The sequence below is a fragment of the Sitophilus oryzae genome, unplaced genomic scaffold, assembly GCF_002938485.1.
Source record: "Sitophilus oryzae breed Bouriz unplaced genomic scaffold, Soryzae_2.0 scaffold_1318_pilon_pilon, whole genome shotgun sequence".
Classification (NCBI taxonomy): domain Eukaryota; kingdom Metazoa; phylum Arthropoda; class Insecta; order Coleoptera; family Curculionidae; genus Sitophilus; species Sitophilus oryzae.
The window spans coordinates 980,342-999,789 of record NW_022145969.1 but is presented as its reverse complement, the minus strand read 5'-3'; the positions used below and the strand labels follow the sequence as shown (position 1 = coordinate 999,789).

At 31.9% G+C, this 19,448-nt stretch overlaps 2 protein-coding genes across 2 annotated transcripts in view; one reads left to right on the top strand and one right to left on the bottom strand.

The window, feature by feature from the left end:
- The first annotated feature begins 417 nt into the window (after positions 1-417).
- On the top strand, positions 418-13,011 carry LOC115875065 (trypsin-like). Its single transcript, XM_030890417.1, has 8 exons — positions 418-530; positions 588-682; positions 734-867; positions 1,356-1,471; positions 1,538-1,721; positions 3,773-3,981; positions 5,971-6,167; positions 10,404-13,011. The coding sequence occupies exons 1-8, from the start codon at positions 458-460 to the stop codon at positions 10,569-10,571; spliced, it is 1,176 nt and encodes a 391-aa protein (XP_030746277.1). The 5' UTR covers positions 418-457; the 3' UTR covers positions 10,572-13,011.
- Positions 11,886-19,448, bottom strand: part of LOC115875063 (atrial natriuretic peptide receptor 1-like) — a 46,293-nt gene continuing 38,730 nt past the window's right edge. The window contains exon 14 of the mRNA XM_030890413.1: positions 11,886-13,546. Within this exon, the coding sequence (XP_030746273.1) occupies positions 13,211-13,546 (336 nt within the window). The 3' untranslated portion in view covers positions 11,886-13,210. The remainder of the gene's footprint in view (positions 13,547-19,448) is intronic.

The following is a 19,448-nucleotide window of genomic DNA, read 5'->3' as shown; positions in this document are numbered from 1 at the left end:
CTAACTAGTGCCCGATTCCGAAAATTGGAACCACGAAAAACAATAAAGAAAAAACAAAGATTATAATCTGTATAATCTAGTAGCATCTCTTGGTCCCGCCATCGTAGGATTTAGGTTTTTGGTGAGGGTATTACAGACTATGAAGATATAATTAATTATTATTATTAATAAAATTGAAAAAACAGGTTTTTTTGAAAATCTCGAAAACCGTTTGAGTTAAAAAGCTAAAAATTTAGGTGAATTATTTTGATTCGACATCAAATCGATCTCTTGAGTGCGAGTCAAAAAAGCCACGGCTAAACCCTTTCTCTTGAGACTGAATACTCTGTATATTTTTCTATTCGATTTGTATATCCATAATGTACGTATGTAGGAAATATCCACCCACAGAATACGATAAGTTCTTTTTTGCTATATTTATCACCCGAGCTGATTTAGTTTTAAATAAAACTTTAAAATGCAATCCACAGTGTTTCTACTAGTTTTAATAAATGTTTTTATATTCACCGGCACAATTGTTATCCGAACAGGTAATTTAGGAAGTTATGTTATTTATTTATTTTTGTTATTATTCCTGATTTCTCCAGATCCACAAACAGCGCAAAACGATTTAGATAGAGACTTTTGGAATAGAGATCATGTTAGGAGAAAACGTTATCTAGGCTTGAATAAGAAATTTAAGGTAAACTTCGGGGTTTCCGAGGGTTTTAAAAATAAAATCCTTCATTTTTAGTTAAACAAGAGGTACCAAGAATGTGTAGGACCAGGGGATGCCAAGGGACATTGCAAACACTTAACTTTTTGCCCTATAGATGTTCTGACAGGTACAAGAAACACTCTGGAGTATCTTTGCGTAATTGAAAAAACGTAAGCAATCGAAAATTGGGTAATAAAGAAACATTTTCAAGCGTACATGTTATCATAATAACAATAAACAATCAAACACATTGCGTATTATTAATTGGTTGGATATATTTGATTTGGGTAAAAGTTCAAAATTTATCGTGCAGCTTTTCTATCGAAATTCATTACGTACCGAAGGCTGAACGTATCAAAAGAGATTATTAAGTTCCTTTGCTTGTTTTTCACAAACAAATCTCAAAGAAAAAGGTCATGTCACTTTTTTTATAAATCGAGAACATACGAACCATTTAACATGCTTTGTTAGTCGAGTGATAACGCACACTTTGATGTATGCAAACAGCGAAAATTTTTTAAATAACTTTCAATTTGTTCGAGTTTAATCATATTTCTATGAACGACTAATTAAACAGATAATTGTTTGTAGTGAAACTGGCACCTTCACCATAAAGTGAAAAATCATCGATACTGAATTAAACGATTTTCTTTCATAGATTCGTAGGAGTTTGCTGTCCTGATGACGTAGCCTTAGGAGGGATGATTGGATCTCAATTAATAATGGATTTGCCTGCAGGAGGTGAAGACTACGATATAAAAGATAACTTGACAGGTTAAAAATGTTATTGAAGCTGTAATTTTCTCTACATATTTACTTGGATTTGATGTTTTTTTTAAGGTTGTGGGGTGCCTTCAGAAGCCCGAGCAATTCCGGGAGGTGTAGCCCCCAGAGTACAAGAATGGCCTTGGTTAGCTGCATTGTTTCGTCCCCAAGACCTGGCAGAAGGTCTGGAACAACAGTTTTGCGGTGGGGCGGTTATAACAGATTTGCACATCTTAACAGCAGCACATTGCCTCCAAGGGTAGTATTAGTATTAATTTAAGATTATTTTGGTCTTGGTCATGTTCTTCAGGCCAAGAAAGACATTTGATTTAAACCTTTTAAAATTTATATTTTATAAAACGACAAGATCATTTACAAACACTCAAACTTTCTTTGCAGAGGTGTCATTTTCAAAACACGTAAAAGCTGGATATTTTTTGGACAATTGAAAATTCTGCTGATACGCAGAGTCACTTTATTACATAACATCGGTAAAATTTAAGAAAAATCCAATCACTTAAGAAAAATCGTTTTTTATTTTTCGAAATGCTGATCGTTATCGGGCTCTTTTTAGAAATGGTTACGTTTGTCATATAAACATTTTAATTGGCATTTTTATTGAGACCATAAAACTATACAGAAACTCATATAGAGTGCAAATAACTTCGGAGGAAGTTACCGTATATTGGGTCCAGTTAAATGCAAACGTTAAAATATTTATTTTTGAAGAGATAAATTCCTAGAACTATTCGTTATAATTAGTTAAAAGGTATGGAAGGGTATAATTATTATACAGGGTGTCCCAGGCTGAGCGTGCATTAGGAGTTTCTAGAGAACGACAATATCTAGATCAGAGATTTTTTGCACATCATTGTTTCACAATGAGATCTATCGATTAAAAATATTTTCAATATGGCGGCACTTCCGGAAATACCGGAAGTTGATAGCAACTTTCTTATTTTAAATGAGTTCCCCCATTTTTTATTACATATTTAAATTCTCTATAAAATTCTATGAATTTTTATATCAAATACTCTATACCTAATATTAACTGTTTTTGAGAACAAAAAATAAAATTTTTGGATGAAAAAAACTACCTTTCCAAAAAAAAATTGTATAGCCTAAACGTCAAATTTAGTGACTACCACAGTCACTGTGAGATAAAGAGATGACATATTGGCAGTAACTGTCATGGAATTGAGAGAGTAAAAATTAAAAATATATAATTTTTTTGAAATGGAAACCCACTTTTTTATTTCGCTAGTGAAAAGGTTTTTTAATTCGTTACTTTTTATTATACATATTATGTTCCTATACTTAAAATAAATCGTTTTTAAGTTATTTAAATTTGAGTTTTAAAGCGGATATTTTCCTGGTTTTAACAGTAGCCAATGTCCTTAAATGTCAAGCGATGTAAAACAATATATCTGGCCATGTCATATTGCGGCACTTTGTTAAAAAAATCAATAAGCCATCGATCGTCATTTCCAAGCCAACTTTGGGCAAATTTTGATTCGATCTATGGTATATTATTAATATATCAACTATTGGATATCACCCCTAGTTCAAGAGATATTCAACTTTAAATTTACCCGAAAATTTTGCTTGTCCCGATAATTACATATGTCCGGCAGTTTATTTGACGAAATTGTCCACAAGTACTAGTTAAACGCTTTTCTTCACTTACTCACATACGTCAGAAAGAAATCTAACTAACCTGTTTGTTTTACTTATTTTTAATGGCCAAGCTGTGTGGGGAATCCCCCGGGTTCCGAGCGCCGACGCATCGGCCCGGAACGAAGCGGTTTGACCTTGATGGAGATCGATTCGGTTACCCAGTAATAATGTGTCGATCCCGCAGGTCCCGCACGGTAAATCCCGCAACTTTGATCCCGCGGAATCTCAGAGGGATCCCGCAAATGCGGGATTGCATTCCTTAGTCACAGTGGCTGTGGCAATCACTAAATTTAACGGTTAAGCAATTCAATTTTTTTTGACAGGCAGTTTTTCCTCCAACAATTTTTTTTTTTAATTAAAAACAGTTAATGTCAGGTATAGAGTGTTTGATATCAAAATTCATAAAATTTTACAGAGAATGTAATAACATGTGAAACAATGATGTGCAGAAAATGTCCGATCTCAGTTTGGGATACCCTGTATATTATGTCCTGTTTTTGATATTTTTCAATGGTGTAAATACTAATACTAGTAGAGTCAAAATTCCATGAAGTGAGCGTTTGTAATTAATTCCAGTAAAATAAGTATAACTCGTGAAATTTTGTCACTACGTGTCTTTAATGTCAATTTCAGCGTTTCCGCTCAAGAGATACGTGTAAGATTAGGCGAATACGATTTTTCCAAGTCGAACGAAACTCGATTTAGGGATCACGCCGTCGCTGAAATCATTAACCACGAAGATTTTGTTAGCGGGACGTACGAGAACGATATAGCCGTTGTAAAACTAACTCAACCCACCACCTTCAATTCCTACATTTGGCCCATATGCTTGCCTCCAATCGGTAAGAAAATCCATATAAAAATTATCGCCGTGTCTAGCCTCCCGGTACCGCTCTCCGAATATTAAGCTTCCGTTCCGTATCAGTTCCATACATTTTATTGTACAATTTATAGCATTACGAAATTTTTATTTTAAAAATTTGCAACTTTTGAAAAAGGTAATAGATTTAATTAAGAGGTGAAAGAATGAATAAAAATCAGCAAAATGTTAACAGAGCTGGTACAAATGAACTTGACAACACCGTTTCCGATACGCTTCAGTCCGCCCGCCAAAAAATGTGTGGAAGGAAATGATATGGAACGGAAGGGAAACGGAACGGATAGTGTGCATTGTCCTATTCATTTACATGATATAATATTTTATGTAAATGGAAGGGAGACGGAAGGGAGCTGATATAGAAGGTATAATCACAGATTATACAGATTATAAACTTTGTTTTTCCTTTATTGTTTTTCGTGGTTCCAATTTTCGGAATCGGGCACTAGTTAGGTGACTAGTTTGCGCACATAGCACGCCCACTTATGGCCTCTAAAATTGTGCACAGCGCCTGACCGGCACAGTTATTAGAGAGATATCGGAAAACCGAATAGCGTCATGCAGTATTTACGCGTACTTTATCATGGTTACGATATGCGCGAGTCAATTTTCTAATTCATCATTTCTAAATAACGTTTAAAAATTACTTAATTGGGCATGTGCGGGTATTTACAACCTGGGCCGGCCGGCGAGATTTTATTTTAGGTTATGTTTGAATTGTTTTGAATTATTACTTTAGTTTTTTATTAGGTAATCTGATATTTAAGTAGCTGGGATTAGTTTTAATTAAATAAATATGGCCCAAAATATGGATTCCACCTCTTCCAATATTAAAGAACCTTTAAAGAGGCTTAGGTTTACAGCAAATGACGACTTAGCCCTTCTAAGAGAATTTGTTGCTTGTTGCCCTAAACCCACTGGCAGACGTTGAACAATAAAGCACTGGAAATAAGCACTTTAGCCCTTTAATTTTAAAGTACGTGGTAAACAAAACAATTTCAAAGTTTTAAATTCAAAGTTAGGTTAAAGTTAAATAGCGGACGCGACGCGAACATAATTCTTTCCGATCCGATAACTATAAATGAAGAGAGTTAATACCACCTCACGTAAAGGAAATAACACCTGGCCTTATTAACGTCCATGCACGCTATTCGGTTTAGCGATATCTCTCTATTACGCTGTTTATTGTTATTTTACGCGAGTTTATTTTTGCGCACAGGAAATTTGACGCGTTTGCACATCGTCATAAAAAACAATTTTCGTACCACGAATTAGGGACAAGATTTTTATCTGTATACTTATAGGATACCTAATCTGTGGTATAATTCTCACTATACCTTCCGTTTCCGTTCCATTTCCTTTTTTTAGAGAACAGTTTTCAAGACATGTTAGAAAAGCTAAATTTAGATACTGACGCATCAATAGAGTGGTTCCAACATGACTTTCATTATGACCACCCCCCATAATGAAAGAAATGTTAAAAATTATTTTAACCTTATACCATAATTAGGCAAACTCACGGATAGGAAGAGGTGGGCCAATTGCATGGACCTCCTCGATCACCTGACCTATCCATTTCAGATTTTTTTATGCGGTATGGTTTACAAAAGAACTTATGAATTAAGAGAGGCACTTGAAGAGGCGGTACGGGATAAGTTTAATTAAGTCGACCGGTCGTTCTGTGAGAATAGCTAGAAATTCAGTTTTAAAAAGATTCATTTATATACTCAAAAGAATGGCAGATTTTTTGGAATATTTTTTAAAATAACTTAAAAGGCGTATGTACTGATATTATTTTTTTAGGTTTTAACAAGGTGTTCACAATTAATCTCTATCGGGATTAATTGTAATACCGGTACCGGGAGGCTAGACACAGCGTAAAATAATATTTAAAAAGTCAGCGCCCGACAAAATCGAAAAAGATGTTTGTTAACTAAAAACTTTTTTAATTTAGATTTGAATTATGAAAACGAAAATGCAATCGTAGCCGGGTGGGGCAAACAGTATTTTGCTGGTCCCGAGTCAGAAGTTTTGCTTCAAATCACCGTACCAATTTGGGAATTAAGTAAATGCTCCCAAAGCTTCTTACAGCGCATTACTGACTCCAACATCTGTGCTGGAGCTTATGAGGGCGGTAAAGATTCATGTCAGGTAACGTCTTTTTTAGATTTTGACGAAGGTTTTTAAATCAAGATGGAGGAGGTTATTTTATATAACCCTCGATCGGGGATAAAACAGTTTATTGTCAACTCATAGGACAGGATATACAGGGTGTCCCAAGCTGAGCGTGCATTAGAAGTTTCTAGAGAACTACAATATCTAGATCGGAGATTTTTTTCACATTATTGTTTCACAACGAGATCTATCGATAAAAAATATTTTTAATATGGCGGCACTTCCGGAAATACCGGAGGTTGACAAGAACTTTCTTATTTTAAATGGGTGCCCCCATTTTTTATTGCATATTTAAATTCTCTGTAAAATATTATAAATTTTGATATTAAACACTCAATATCTAACGTTAACCGTTTTTGAGAAAAAAAAATATTTAAAATTTTTGGACGATAAAAACTGCCTCTCAAAAATATGTGTATAGTCTAAGCGTCATATTTAGTGATTACCACAGCCACTGTGACATAAGGCTGGCTATCTATTTCAAAAATTAAATCGTTCAAATGTTATATAATTATGGCGGTAGCTGTCATGGAATTGAGCGATTAAAAAATTATCATAAATCATTTTTTCAAATAGAAACCCACTTTTTAAAATAAGAAAGTTGCTGCCAACTTCCGGTATTTCCGGAAGTGCCGCCATATTGAAAATATTTTTAATCGATCGATCTCGTTGTGAAACAATAATATGCAAAAAATCTCCGATCTAGATATTGTAGTTCTCTAGAAACTTCTAATGCACGCTCAGCCTGGGACACCCTGTATACTACTAGTACTTACATCTTGCGTATCTCTTTATATTGAGTGTTTAGCCTAATCTTTATAGTAGGGGAGCTCAAGCCAGGATTTTGGGATTTACTCTCAAAGGCGAGCCAAAATAATATATGGGGAGAAACACGTGGGGTGCATGCTCTATTATAGTCTATTTCTTAATGCTTGATAACACAAGACCTTCATTATAAATGCATTTTGTTGTGTACAGTATGACATGCCACAAGATGGGACGAATTTCATTTTAAGCGAATATGTTCCAATGAAATTCAGACAGCTTCAACACGTCTGTAGATGGACACATCTTGTACGTTTGCCCAGAACAATAGGGGTTGCTCGTATAACAATAGGTAATAAAGATCTTTTTATTTAATTTAAAAAAAAAATAATTAAAAAAAAATCGAAATAAAAATGAAACTTCCACACCCTGTATCTCCGAAACTAAGCCATTTTAGGACATAAGTTACTCGTATACGAACATTTTTAGCTATTTTTATCTACAGAATATGCTGCCAAAGTTTCCGGAATACAGTTTACTGTATATTATGAATATTTGTGTATTTCTTTACCCGTTATACACTCAATTATCGTATATATTAGCACAGATAACATATAATATTATTAGTTCAGTCATTGGGGATTTTCATAAATTAATGAGCGAATTAATGATACGCCACTGTTTCATGACAAAATTGAAGAAACTAAACTAAAACCAAAGCTAAAACTAGTTTTAGTGAACACTAACCGACATTTGATTTCGGAAAATCGACTGTACAGTACGTCTGTCCGTTCTGTGGCTACGGGGTATCCGTGAGAGGGGAAACGATATTCTCTCGATGTTTCTCGTAAAAAAATAGACGACGCGTCCCATCAATAAAAATTCGACAAATTTGCAAGTAGCCAATAACACGAGTGGGCGGAGCGATTTGCGGTGACGTACTCGTCAAGTCCACGTATATTGCTGTTTATTTAAATGTTTTTTGTCCGCATTCCTTTCATAGACGAACTGTATATCATACTTTACGCAAAATTGTAAAATTTCCAGGGATTTTGTGCCTAAACGGTTGACTTATCGAAAATTTTTATATTACCTTTTCATGTGAAATTTTATTCTCTTTAATTTTGCTCTCTTCACATTTTTGCGAAAAACGCATTGTTTTCGAGATATTTACAAAATACCGATTTTGGGCGCCATCTTGGCAAGACTTCCGGACTTTTTACCAAGCAGGCTCCTTTTTTGATCCCCAATGACTGAACTATATGTTATCTGTGATATTAGTGAAGAAATCTAAATTTTTTATTGTTGAATGAATCGCCTATGGTTTATGATGTTTTATGGGCCAGGCTGTGCTATCAAGCATGAACAAATAGACTATAATATTTGAACCGCCCTAGTATTTTTTAGTGACAATTTCTTACATTTTTGAAAACTTCTTTGTTCCTCTCACCAGTATCGAGTAAATCCTTATTTAGCATCTTGAGATCCCCTACTATTATAAATACATGTGACATGTACTTTGCTAGATATTCTGTCCGTTTATTTGAATATATTTAAATGTCTTCATATATAACTCTGATTTTTGTCTCTAGGATCTTTATAAATAGATCGTTTAGACGGATATCAGTGTAGCATTAAAGTATGTCTTCTAAAGATTCGCAAAGGATTTGAAATGTATTTTCATCTGAAGGTTTGAGGCAATAATAACGCACCAGGCCCGGTTGTTCAAAATTTAATTTATTATTTAAATTTTATTTTCTTTAACGACCTGTAAGTACTTGTACAGGGTGGGTCAAATTCGACGCTTTTAAATGGAAACACCCTTTTCTGTAGGAGATAGACAAAAACTAATATCGGTGTCTGGAGCTCAATTTTTGTCAAAAACGAGATGGTGAAAACCGCATATCGATATCTGTTACCGTTTCAGAGTTACGGGGTGTTTTTCAAAAATATGCATTTTTAACAAATTGCTGTAACTTTTTTGCTATGGAAAATTTTGTATTTTTATGAAAACATTTCCAAAGCACCTTTTTACGTAGAATTTAATGGTTTAAGTATATATTTTTTTAAATTAATAATTTAAGAATTATCAACAGAAAATTTGATTTTTATATGGGACACCCTGTATATTTTAATTTATTGAAAAGAATTTAAAATTACCTTTCCAAAAATATAACACACTTGATATTTTCCTCGATTCCTCTTCGAGATATTAGAGTATATAAAAATTCGCCCGCTTTAAATAAGTAGGCTTTGAACGGCACCGGCTGTAATGCAAAAAAATTCTGGCTGTGAGCATCAATTAAAACGAAAATGATATTTGCTATGAGAGATGCACAATTTTATAACAATTTAAAATATATTTAACCAACATCAACAAATTTAAACTATATCTAATAACAATAAAAATAAACAGCAAACCAAGACATGAGATTTTGCTACAGGTTTTCAATGTATCGACCGTCTTCTGTTATAGACAGACGGGGCAGTTTTTGAACATTTCTCGCGGAATTCATTAACTCAGTGGGGGTGAAAGATACCCTCTCATAACTGCTAAGTATTTCTAATTCTTGTCTAGATTATACGGAAGAATAAGGAACCTGTATTATTCCGCAAATATATCCATAGGATTAAATCCATAAGCACTAAGTCAGGCGGCCTCGACGGCCAACGGCTGGGATCTTGGTTAGCTATTCAATTATTCTTGAAATTGGCTGCCAAAATTTGCTGCTAATTTTAGCGTTCAGAGGCGGTGCGTCGTCTTGCTGGAAAAATATGTTTTCGAGTTCCATTAAGGGCATATCATCAATAAGGGGTCCAAAGCCTACTAGTTAAAAGTGGAGAACTTTTAACTAGTAAAAATTCTGTATTTCGAAGGGGATTATAACAAAATATCAAGTGTGCTATATTTTTGGAAAGGTAATTTTAAATTCTTTTCAGTTAATTAAAAATATAGAGGGTGTCCCAAATAAAAAATCAATTTTTCTGTTGATATCTTTTAAATTATTAATTTAAAAAAAATTATACTTAAACCATTAAATTCTACGTAAAAAGGTGCTTTGGAAATGTTTTCATAGAAATACAAAATTTTCCATAGGAAAAAAGTTACAGCGATTTGTTAAAAATGCACATTTTTGAAAAACACCCCGTAACTCCGAAACGGTAACAGATATTGATGTGCGGTTTTCACCATCGTGTTTTTGATGAAAATTGAGCTCCAGACACCGATATTTGTTTTCGTCTATCTCCTATAGAAAAGGGTGTTTCCATTTAAAAGCGTCGAACTTGATCCACCCTGTACACTTGTAATGACTTCTTTTAGTACAAGAAAAGTCTTCCTACGTTTATGTGCACTGGATGTTTAAGCTATGTCTCTACAACCGGGCCTAAAGAATATGTTATTTTATTAAATTTAATTCAGTTTAAGGCAGTGTAGTTATATTTCAGGGCGATTCTGGTGGGCCTCTGATGTACCAGCTTGAAAATGGACGTTGGGTAGCAATTGGGGTTGTTTCCTGGGGTATAGGCTGTGGAGATAAAGGCAACCCTGGAATATACACTAGGGTCGACAAATTTATACCTTGGATAATTAAAAATACCATCGCTAAAGAATAATTCCAATTTTATTTCACTTTTTTGCATTTGCTTTTTTGCCTAATTTTTTTTTGATATTGTGTTAAATAAGGCTACTCTATCGCTGTTTTTTTGGATTGTATTTGGTTACACGTTAAAGTAGGGAAACGAGAATACACCTCAATAGAATATGCTTCGTTCTTCTGTTGTCAGCTCGCTGTATTATTAAACAAGTGAAAATAGAGCATGACCTAATACAGAAATAATATAAGTCATACACAATTATACACCGTCCTTTGAAATTATTTTTTAGTGTTTATTAAATAAAAATTAAAAAAAATTTATTTAAAAAGTATTTTTAAATAAAAAGGCATTTCATTTTTATCGATCCATATATTTTGATATTTCATAATCTTGTAACATTCATAAAGTCGGCACATAGAATATAAAACCAGGTTGGTTCCTTTGATGTATTATTATTCATTATTCATTAAGCATGGTAAAGTGATCATAGTAGATGTTGATAAGCTAAGCTGTTACAATTAATTTGGGACCTTTTTTTATATAAAAATTACACAAGTCTACCATAATATTAAAAATATTTCTTTGTATTAAACTCTATACGTTTCATTCCCTATTTAAGAATAATTATCACCAGCTTCATGATTTTTGGTGTATTTTGGTGGATTTATGTAATTTTATTGAGCTTTATGTAATTTCCTTAAAACGTTTATTTATAAATTATATGCCACTAAAACTACAAAGCGATATAATCTGATTTTTAAAAGATATATGTTTTCTTAAACGTGTGATGTCTTATACCTAACAATATTATATATTTTCTTATTTACAACAAAGATTAATATAATTGAACTTTTAAAATATATGAAAACTTAATATAAATTATGTGGAAAAATATATATAACGGAATTTATTATATACATAGAACGACAAACTGAATAAAATCTCTTCAATACCAACATTATATAAAATCTCAATAGTACAACGTCAAATAAATAAATATATGTATTTGTATATATGTATAATATAATTACCATAATAGTCTACCTATTCATAAATTACTATCATATATACTTAGGGATTTTTCACGAATAAATACCTATCATAAATATATCCGATTTTGTAATTTTTCTTGTAATCTAATATTGTTTTGTACCCTGATAGCCCGTCACTTTTATAGTTATAAAATACCTTGTATATATTTATAGTAATTAAGATAATATAAAATACCATTAAAAAGAAACGAATCAAGACTTTTTCAAATTGTATCCCTTTAAGATACTTTTATCCTTAGTCCTAGATCCTTAGACTAAGTTAAACCTACTGCCTATAACGTTAGTTTGTAGGACTTTACCTAAACCTAATGCTGGCCAGCCTTTTTTTTTAGAATTGTACGCATTAACCAAACAATTTCAATTTATTGGTTCAATAATTGTAAATAAAAAAGCACATTTAACAGATAACTTTCCATGCAACACATTTAGAAATAGAAAATACCATTTTATTTAACATCGACATGCTCGGTACATCGATAAGGGTCATTTAACACTGATGCGATGATTGAAGCGAATGAAGTAAAGCGCCAATCGTTATTTGGGTTATCAACATTTAAAACATCAATGGATCAAATCAGTTTATAGCTTTGAATAAAAAGATTAAGGAAGACAAAAAAGCCAAATTGGCGTATCTAAATTCTTTGGCAAGTACTATATAAAACCAAAAATGCAAGAGGAAATAAGTTATTTATCAGTTAAGTTTAAATGAATTTTATAAACGATCGGTTTACTACACGTATGTATATTATATCGTCACTTACTAGCGAAAAGTTGTTCCATTATTTCACTCAATTTTTGCCGAGATCTACCGCACGCTACACAACCAACTATTTTAGTCTTTTTCGATAAGTCGCAATAGTATCACTGTTAATTTAAGTTCTGCCACAATTTCCTTCTAGATTTAATACTTCTAAACAACTACCAGATGTAGAACAAATAATAAACAACATAAAATAAGCTCAGTAGACTGACAAAACCATACAATTTCAAATCAAATTCAAATGTGTCAAATGAATCGTCAAACAGAACTGTCAAAGATCCTCACCTCGGTTTACCTTGCATTAATATATGGATAACATTATACGTCTTCCTTACACTTTTTATTCAAAGGTTTATGGAAGCCAATACAACAAAACACTAAAGAATAGGTCAGAGATATGGAGGAAGGGAGACTGAGCTTCGACGAGTGCGCATTCAAAATCCTTAAATTTCTGCGCACATTCATGCTTATTTTCCCGACCTCAGTACCTCTGGAATAAGTAGATAAGTCGTGTTTGACATATCCACCAATCATGTCTTATAAATAACCATCTTCACAGATAATGCTGCTTAGTTTTTAAATTGAAACAAATATGTTTTTTTTTTTTGGAAATAGAACACTGAAATAAGCGTTTGTTTCGAAATACCATACAATCAAAAAGTTTTACAATCAATAGGGTTATACGATTTTGACTGTAAAAAATCACCCTATAAGGATATGTTTTATACAAAGTTTACTTGATCATAAAACCTTTTGATCCTGCTCTATTTAGTAGTTGGAATGAATTGAAAAATGCTTCGTTAACATTGAGCGAGGATGTTTCCTTATCGCTCTTCGAGCTTGCTTTATCGATTTTCCTGCGTTTTAGGTAGAAGTGGAACCTCTGTCTCGTCGCTTGGAGTGATTTTCACCAATACTGTTTGCTCTGGTTCAATTTTGTTCACGTGATTGTGACACTTCTTGATTGTGTCTATTTCTTTGACAAAATCGATCGCGTCCAGGCCAGTTCTCAACTCTACCACTTTCCTTTGAGATGTGTCCGGATCGTATATACTTCGTGGTCTTGGAGTGCTGGGCCTGGCACTTATAGGAATGTGATGAGGCGACAAGAAATCTTCTCCAAGGAATACATTATCTGCTTTTTCACCATTTAACCAGTAGGTAATTACTTTTCCTTTACCCTATAAATAAGTAAAAAAGAAAATATTTCTTTATGACGAAAAAAAATTTTCATAGGTATAGTCTGTGAAACGAATAACTTTGAATTTGACAGTTCCGCGGGCTTTTCTAGTGTTAATTTTATTAGGTTAGCAACTTGCGGCCATGCTGACGCAATGCCGTCTCTAATAGAACAGCCTCGGAGCGAGATTTATTACGTCACGCTAGTTAGATACTACTGATTAATAAATATGTTGTAGAATACATGGAAAATATAATTATTCCTCGCATTTTTGGTTTGTATTTTAAAAATGATATAGTTTACATGAAATATACTTAATATACAGTTAATAAATACAATATATATACATATTTATAGTAATAAATATTTTGGCAAATAAATTATGAACCATACAAATACAGCAAATGTTTTACAATATACAAATAATGAATAGGTACATTGACTATTGCTGAAATCGTACTCCATAGTCAATGTAGATAGTTTTAGTGTTAAGAATAATAATTTTAAAAAATATGTGGTCATCTTTTGACAAGTTTATATTAGTTTATTAATTGCAGTAAACATTATGTGGTGTGTAGTCTGAATATTTTATATGTCATTTTTTGGATTATATTCGACACTATTTTTTTCATATGACACAACACTGATGAAGGCTATAATGTTAGCCGAAAGGTTTTTTTTAAACCAAATTTAAATAATGAAAAACCAAATGAAAACTTAATCAGCGTTTTTCACGAAATCCCAAGAAAATCAAAAATTTTAGTATAATTTTACATATTATAAAATGACAGCGATCATTATTTCATAGCCTTTTTTCTATGATATTGTATTATTTGCTAATATAATTTTTTGAACATTGATACTTGCAAAATATACATATAAATTTTGTGAATGCAAATAATAATATATCACTATTAGTAGATATTGCATGTTTTTTGTTAAATTAGATTGATTTTCAAACCCCAAAATTTAAAATATATTTTACATTTTACCCATTATCCTATGTACCTATTCATTATTTGTATATTGTAAAACATTTGCTGCATTTGTATGGTTTATAGTTTATTTGCCAAAGTATTTATTACTATAAATAGGTGTATATATTGTATTTATTAACTGTATATTATGTATATTTTATGTAAACTATATCATTTTTAAAATACAAACCAAAAATACGAGGAAGAATTATGTTTTCAATGTATTTAGAACATATTTTTTAATCCGTAGTATCTAACTAGTGTGACGTCATAAATCTCACTCCGAGGCTGTTCTATTAGAGACGGCATTGGTCTGATATTTAAAAATGTCAAAAGCTGATGACATTTTACTTTTGACAATTATGACATTTCGTGTTGATTTTTGTAAGAAGAGGAAAAACTGTCACATGTTTTATTATTTTCCTTTTCTATTCCACGAAAGTAAAAAGAGTTACCTATCTGATCCGTTCAGGCACTCAATTTAAAGAATTTCAGTAACTTTTTTGACAGAGGGATTTTATATTTGCCATGTTGGTAAAAAATAACGGTCAAAATTCAAAGTTATTCATTTTATAGACTATACCTACGTTCTTAAAATATCAAAAATAGGATTATGATTAAGCCTATTTTTAAATTTATACTATGCGTTGGAAATACATTAAAATGAAAAGGCAAATCTCATTTTGCATACTGAAATGTCTCTCTGCATTGCAACTTCATGTAGAGTAGAATGTGTCGGCTTTAAGTTTAATCCTTTTTAGAACTTAGCACTGCTCCTCTAGCGGTCAAATTAACTCTAATTTTATTATAGGCTTGGTGCATTTCAGTTCATTTAAAAAAATGCCGACTGCAGCGCTGTGTACGGCAGAAATCAGAAGTTTTCACTATGTATATCACGCCGACCCTGTTACAGTTCATGTTAATCGCATTAAAATAATAGCCTAAGAGCTGACGACATATTTAGAGAACATATTTTAGGCAAGCTAGAATAAGTCTATTAAATACTTATTTTTTTAGCACTGTACATGGTACCCTTTTGTCGGAACTACGTTTTCTGGTAAAACCACTTCTTTAATTTCAAACCATGTTGTTGGCGCACTTTTAAAAATTCTTTGCATTTTTGTAGTCTGCCTGCATCAAAAACAATAACTTTGTCACTAGTAACTTTTTTACAAACTACACAACTTAAATGTTTTTTATCGATTGTGATTTAGTAGTTAGTAGCGAAATTAGTAGTTACTAAAATATTTATTTGCAGTAATTATTCTAAACTATATACACTATGCACGTCAATATTTAATTTATAAATACATATTTGTACATGGTAACTTAATTCCAACAAAATAATCTCGGAATTAAAAGCCTGCAAATAATTGAAATGAAACCAAAAAAAAATTGTTTTTATGAAAATTTGATGTACTCTCAAAATACTGTTACGTCAGCCGCATTGGCTGCCGACGGGTCTCAATAAACTATCTTTCTCGCGCTTACAGATACTCATAAGACTTTTTTGTCGCGCTCATTCAAAATCTTTATTCACGTCTGGCAAGTATTAAATCCCATTGAATTCGTCTGGCAATTAAAACATATTTTTTAATATCATCTAATAAACACGCTGTAAAAATTTTAGAATGCCTAAAGTATGTTTTCCAGGTATAATAATTAAACATATATGGAATGGTCTGGTTACACTTTAAACCCGAAAAAAAAGTCTGGCACACTTATTTCTAGGTTAAATAGATGCTAAAATTTAAGAATAAACAAATTTCAAGTTGCCTAAAGAATGTTTTTTGGATTTATTTTTTTGCAAATGTTATGGGTTGCGCAGTAGCGAAACACCCCCAACCCCCCAGCCAGACTTAGGATTCTGGGTTCACAAGTTATTAAACTTTTTTTTTTGTTATTCTAACTTGCCTTAAATATGTTCTCTAAATATGTCGCCAGCTCTCCGGCTATAATATTGAAATCGTGGCTTTGTCATAATATAAATATTTTGTTTTTTGCTAGTGTAGTTATTGAAACTATAAAACACTCAGGTACGAGGTTTGTGTGATGTAACGCTGTTTCGGGTAGTAAAAATTAAGTGAAAAATAACTCGAACTAGGCGTCGTATTGTGCCGTGACAATTTCAAATGTTAATAAAAAAAAAATTTACGCGTAAAGGAGGGCGTAATTACGTGGTTGTAGGGTGTAATAACATTCAATAACTCAACTTTCCCCGATATTCAACTCTCCCCCGAATCAACATTTTATAGCTTCACAGCTTCTCACACCAATTTGTTCAGCGGCAAAAATGGATTCAAGCAGTTCGACGAAACAAGTGAGTATTACATAGAATTAAAGTGCCCATTATATAATCAAAAAATTAAATAGACATATACTATGAGAGGATAAAATATAATTTGCAATATTAATGATATACACTTTTTTGAATCAACTAGTGCATAATTTTTTATGAATATCTTCTAAAATTATAGTTATGTACCTTGAAAAAATTTCGTTAAAGCCGAAATAGCCCAATCTATCTCCTCACTAGCAGAACACCTATTTCTTAATATTGTTTGTTTGAAATAACAACAAAATCTATATTTTTTAATTTAAAAAATCGAGAGAATTTATATTAAACAAGTTTATCTGATTTTTGTCCCTATTTACTAGATAGTCAGTACACTGTACATGACGTCATAGGACGCAACCACCTGTAAGATTTTACCCATATTTTACCGTCAGATGGCGCTGTTCGTCATTTTCCATTCATTTGCTTGTTTCGCTCTGTATAGTCGCAATTTTTTTAATATAACTTATTAAATAGTGTTTATTACATTATCATAACTGAATTTTCGAGTACTTACTAGTGCACCAAGTGGTTGTTATCCAGAAATACTTAAGGTAACAATTATATTTTTAATAATTAAGAACGCAAACTGTGATGGCGTCCATAAAAAACAAACATAAACAAACTATTTTACAGACTGTATTTCGTTATTATTGAAGAACTATTGAGTTGTTTTAACAGAAAACATATTAAATCTAATCCTACTAGACTTTTTAGGTGATTCTTAATATTTTATTCAGCGAAGTATTTGAGTTTGTTTATACCTGCGCCATTACACCGGTAGTTGCAGTATATATTTTACAGCCCTAAAACTTAAAAAAAACTGATATAATTGTGTTTAGAGATAATTAAATTAGAAGCTAACGTAATAAGTAAAGTTAGAAAAAACAAATTCTATAATTCTTTCCCCTATTGAAGAGATTTTTGATAACCTCACAAATGGCTTCCCTTTACATCATTTCATATTATAGGTATTTTGAGTGATGTCTAAGGTTTTTTTTCTGATTTTGATGGCTGCATAGATATTTTTATATAAAAAGTCCAGATATTTTGATATTTTATATAGAAAACAATATATCTTGTGCTGTAAAAATTGTTTAATGTATCAGTTTTACTCGCTGTGAGATTTTCCCGAAATTGTTTATCAGGCGAGCAGTCGTTTTTGCGTTGGGCTATTAAATTTTAATGCATTTTTTATTTGTCTACTATTATTTTATTACATTTCCCGAATTATGGGGTAATCCTCGTATATTCAGGGAATAAAGAGAATTGAGCTTCATCCTGTTTGTTTTAGTGTAATCTTCTTATGGGGATAAAAGTGCTCCCGCATTCATTTTTCCTATTAAAGGGCTTTTTCTATATTTTTAAAGCGCTGTCATAAATATTAATTATTCCATTTCTAATAAAGGTAATATCGTATGTGACATTCCACGTTTTACTAAACTCTTTTTATTTGTATGTGCGGTAGTAAAGGTGTAATTCATAAAGCTAGCTTAAAATTCCCACTGATATTTTCGCCTTTTATTTATTTTTTCAATATTTTTTGTGACGTTCTAAAAACGAAAATAAAAATGTCTCATAAAATTCAGGGAACCTTTTATTTATTGGGAGGGTTGTCTTTTAAATTTTGCATATAGAAACATTGTAGGCGCCTGTCAACACACATATATTATATCAAATCTCAAAATTAACTATCATCTTTAGTTAACGCCAAAAGTTTAGACGGCTTCGTTTAAAGCCCTAAGATGTATCTTTGTGCCTAAGATGAATTTTCGAAGTTGACGAAATTGAAAATCAAAAATGAAAAAATTTTGCATAGAGAATTATTTGTAAAAAAATTGTTTTCTTGGTTGATACCGCATCTGTTGACGGAATAAAAGGACAGGTCAACAGGTGAACTGGTACAGTCTCGACATAAGTCCTAACGACTTTTTTACCTTTCCAAAATTTAAGAATGAACTGCGTGGTCAAAGGTTTCAGGCCCCAGAAGATGCAGTGAATTGGTTCCAAAGTATGCAAAAATGCATTTCTCTTCGTGGAGACAAAGAATCTTCGAAAAACAATAGTTTTTAAAAGTTACCTACTTTTTTTTTCTACCTCTATCTATATGCAACATATAAAAAACAACCCTCGGTGTAATAAATAAAAAAATAAATTAAAAATTCTATCCTTTCCATCATATTTACGTAGAAATTTGACTAAAAAACAGAATAATATATTTACATTGAAACATATTTTATATTTTTTTCATTTTTCAGAAATAAAAAAATAAATTGTCCAGCCAAAATATTTACAGAATATAAATGTTTGTCTTAAATAAGGCTGTCCGGAAATTGTTTAATTAATACATTTTTAAAAGGTACAAAAGAAAATGTTTGTAATTATAAACTGGAACAACTGTTGCTGAACGATGATATGCCTTTCGGATATATCTGTTTGAACAGTTCAATATTTTCACAGTAAGTCCAAAGACTTTTACAAAAATTAATATTATTAAACCAGCGGTGGGCATAAAAAGGGTCAGACGTTTTAACAGTAGAATTATGAGTTTATATCATAATATAATTCTCTTATTATTTCATAAATTTTAA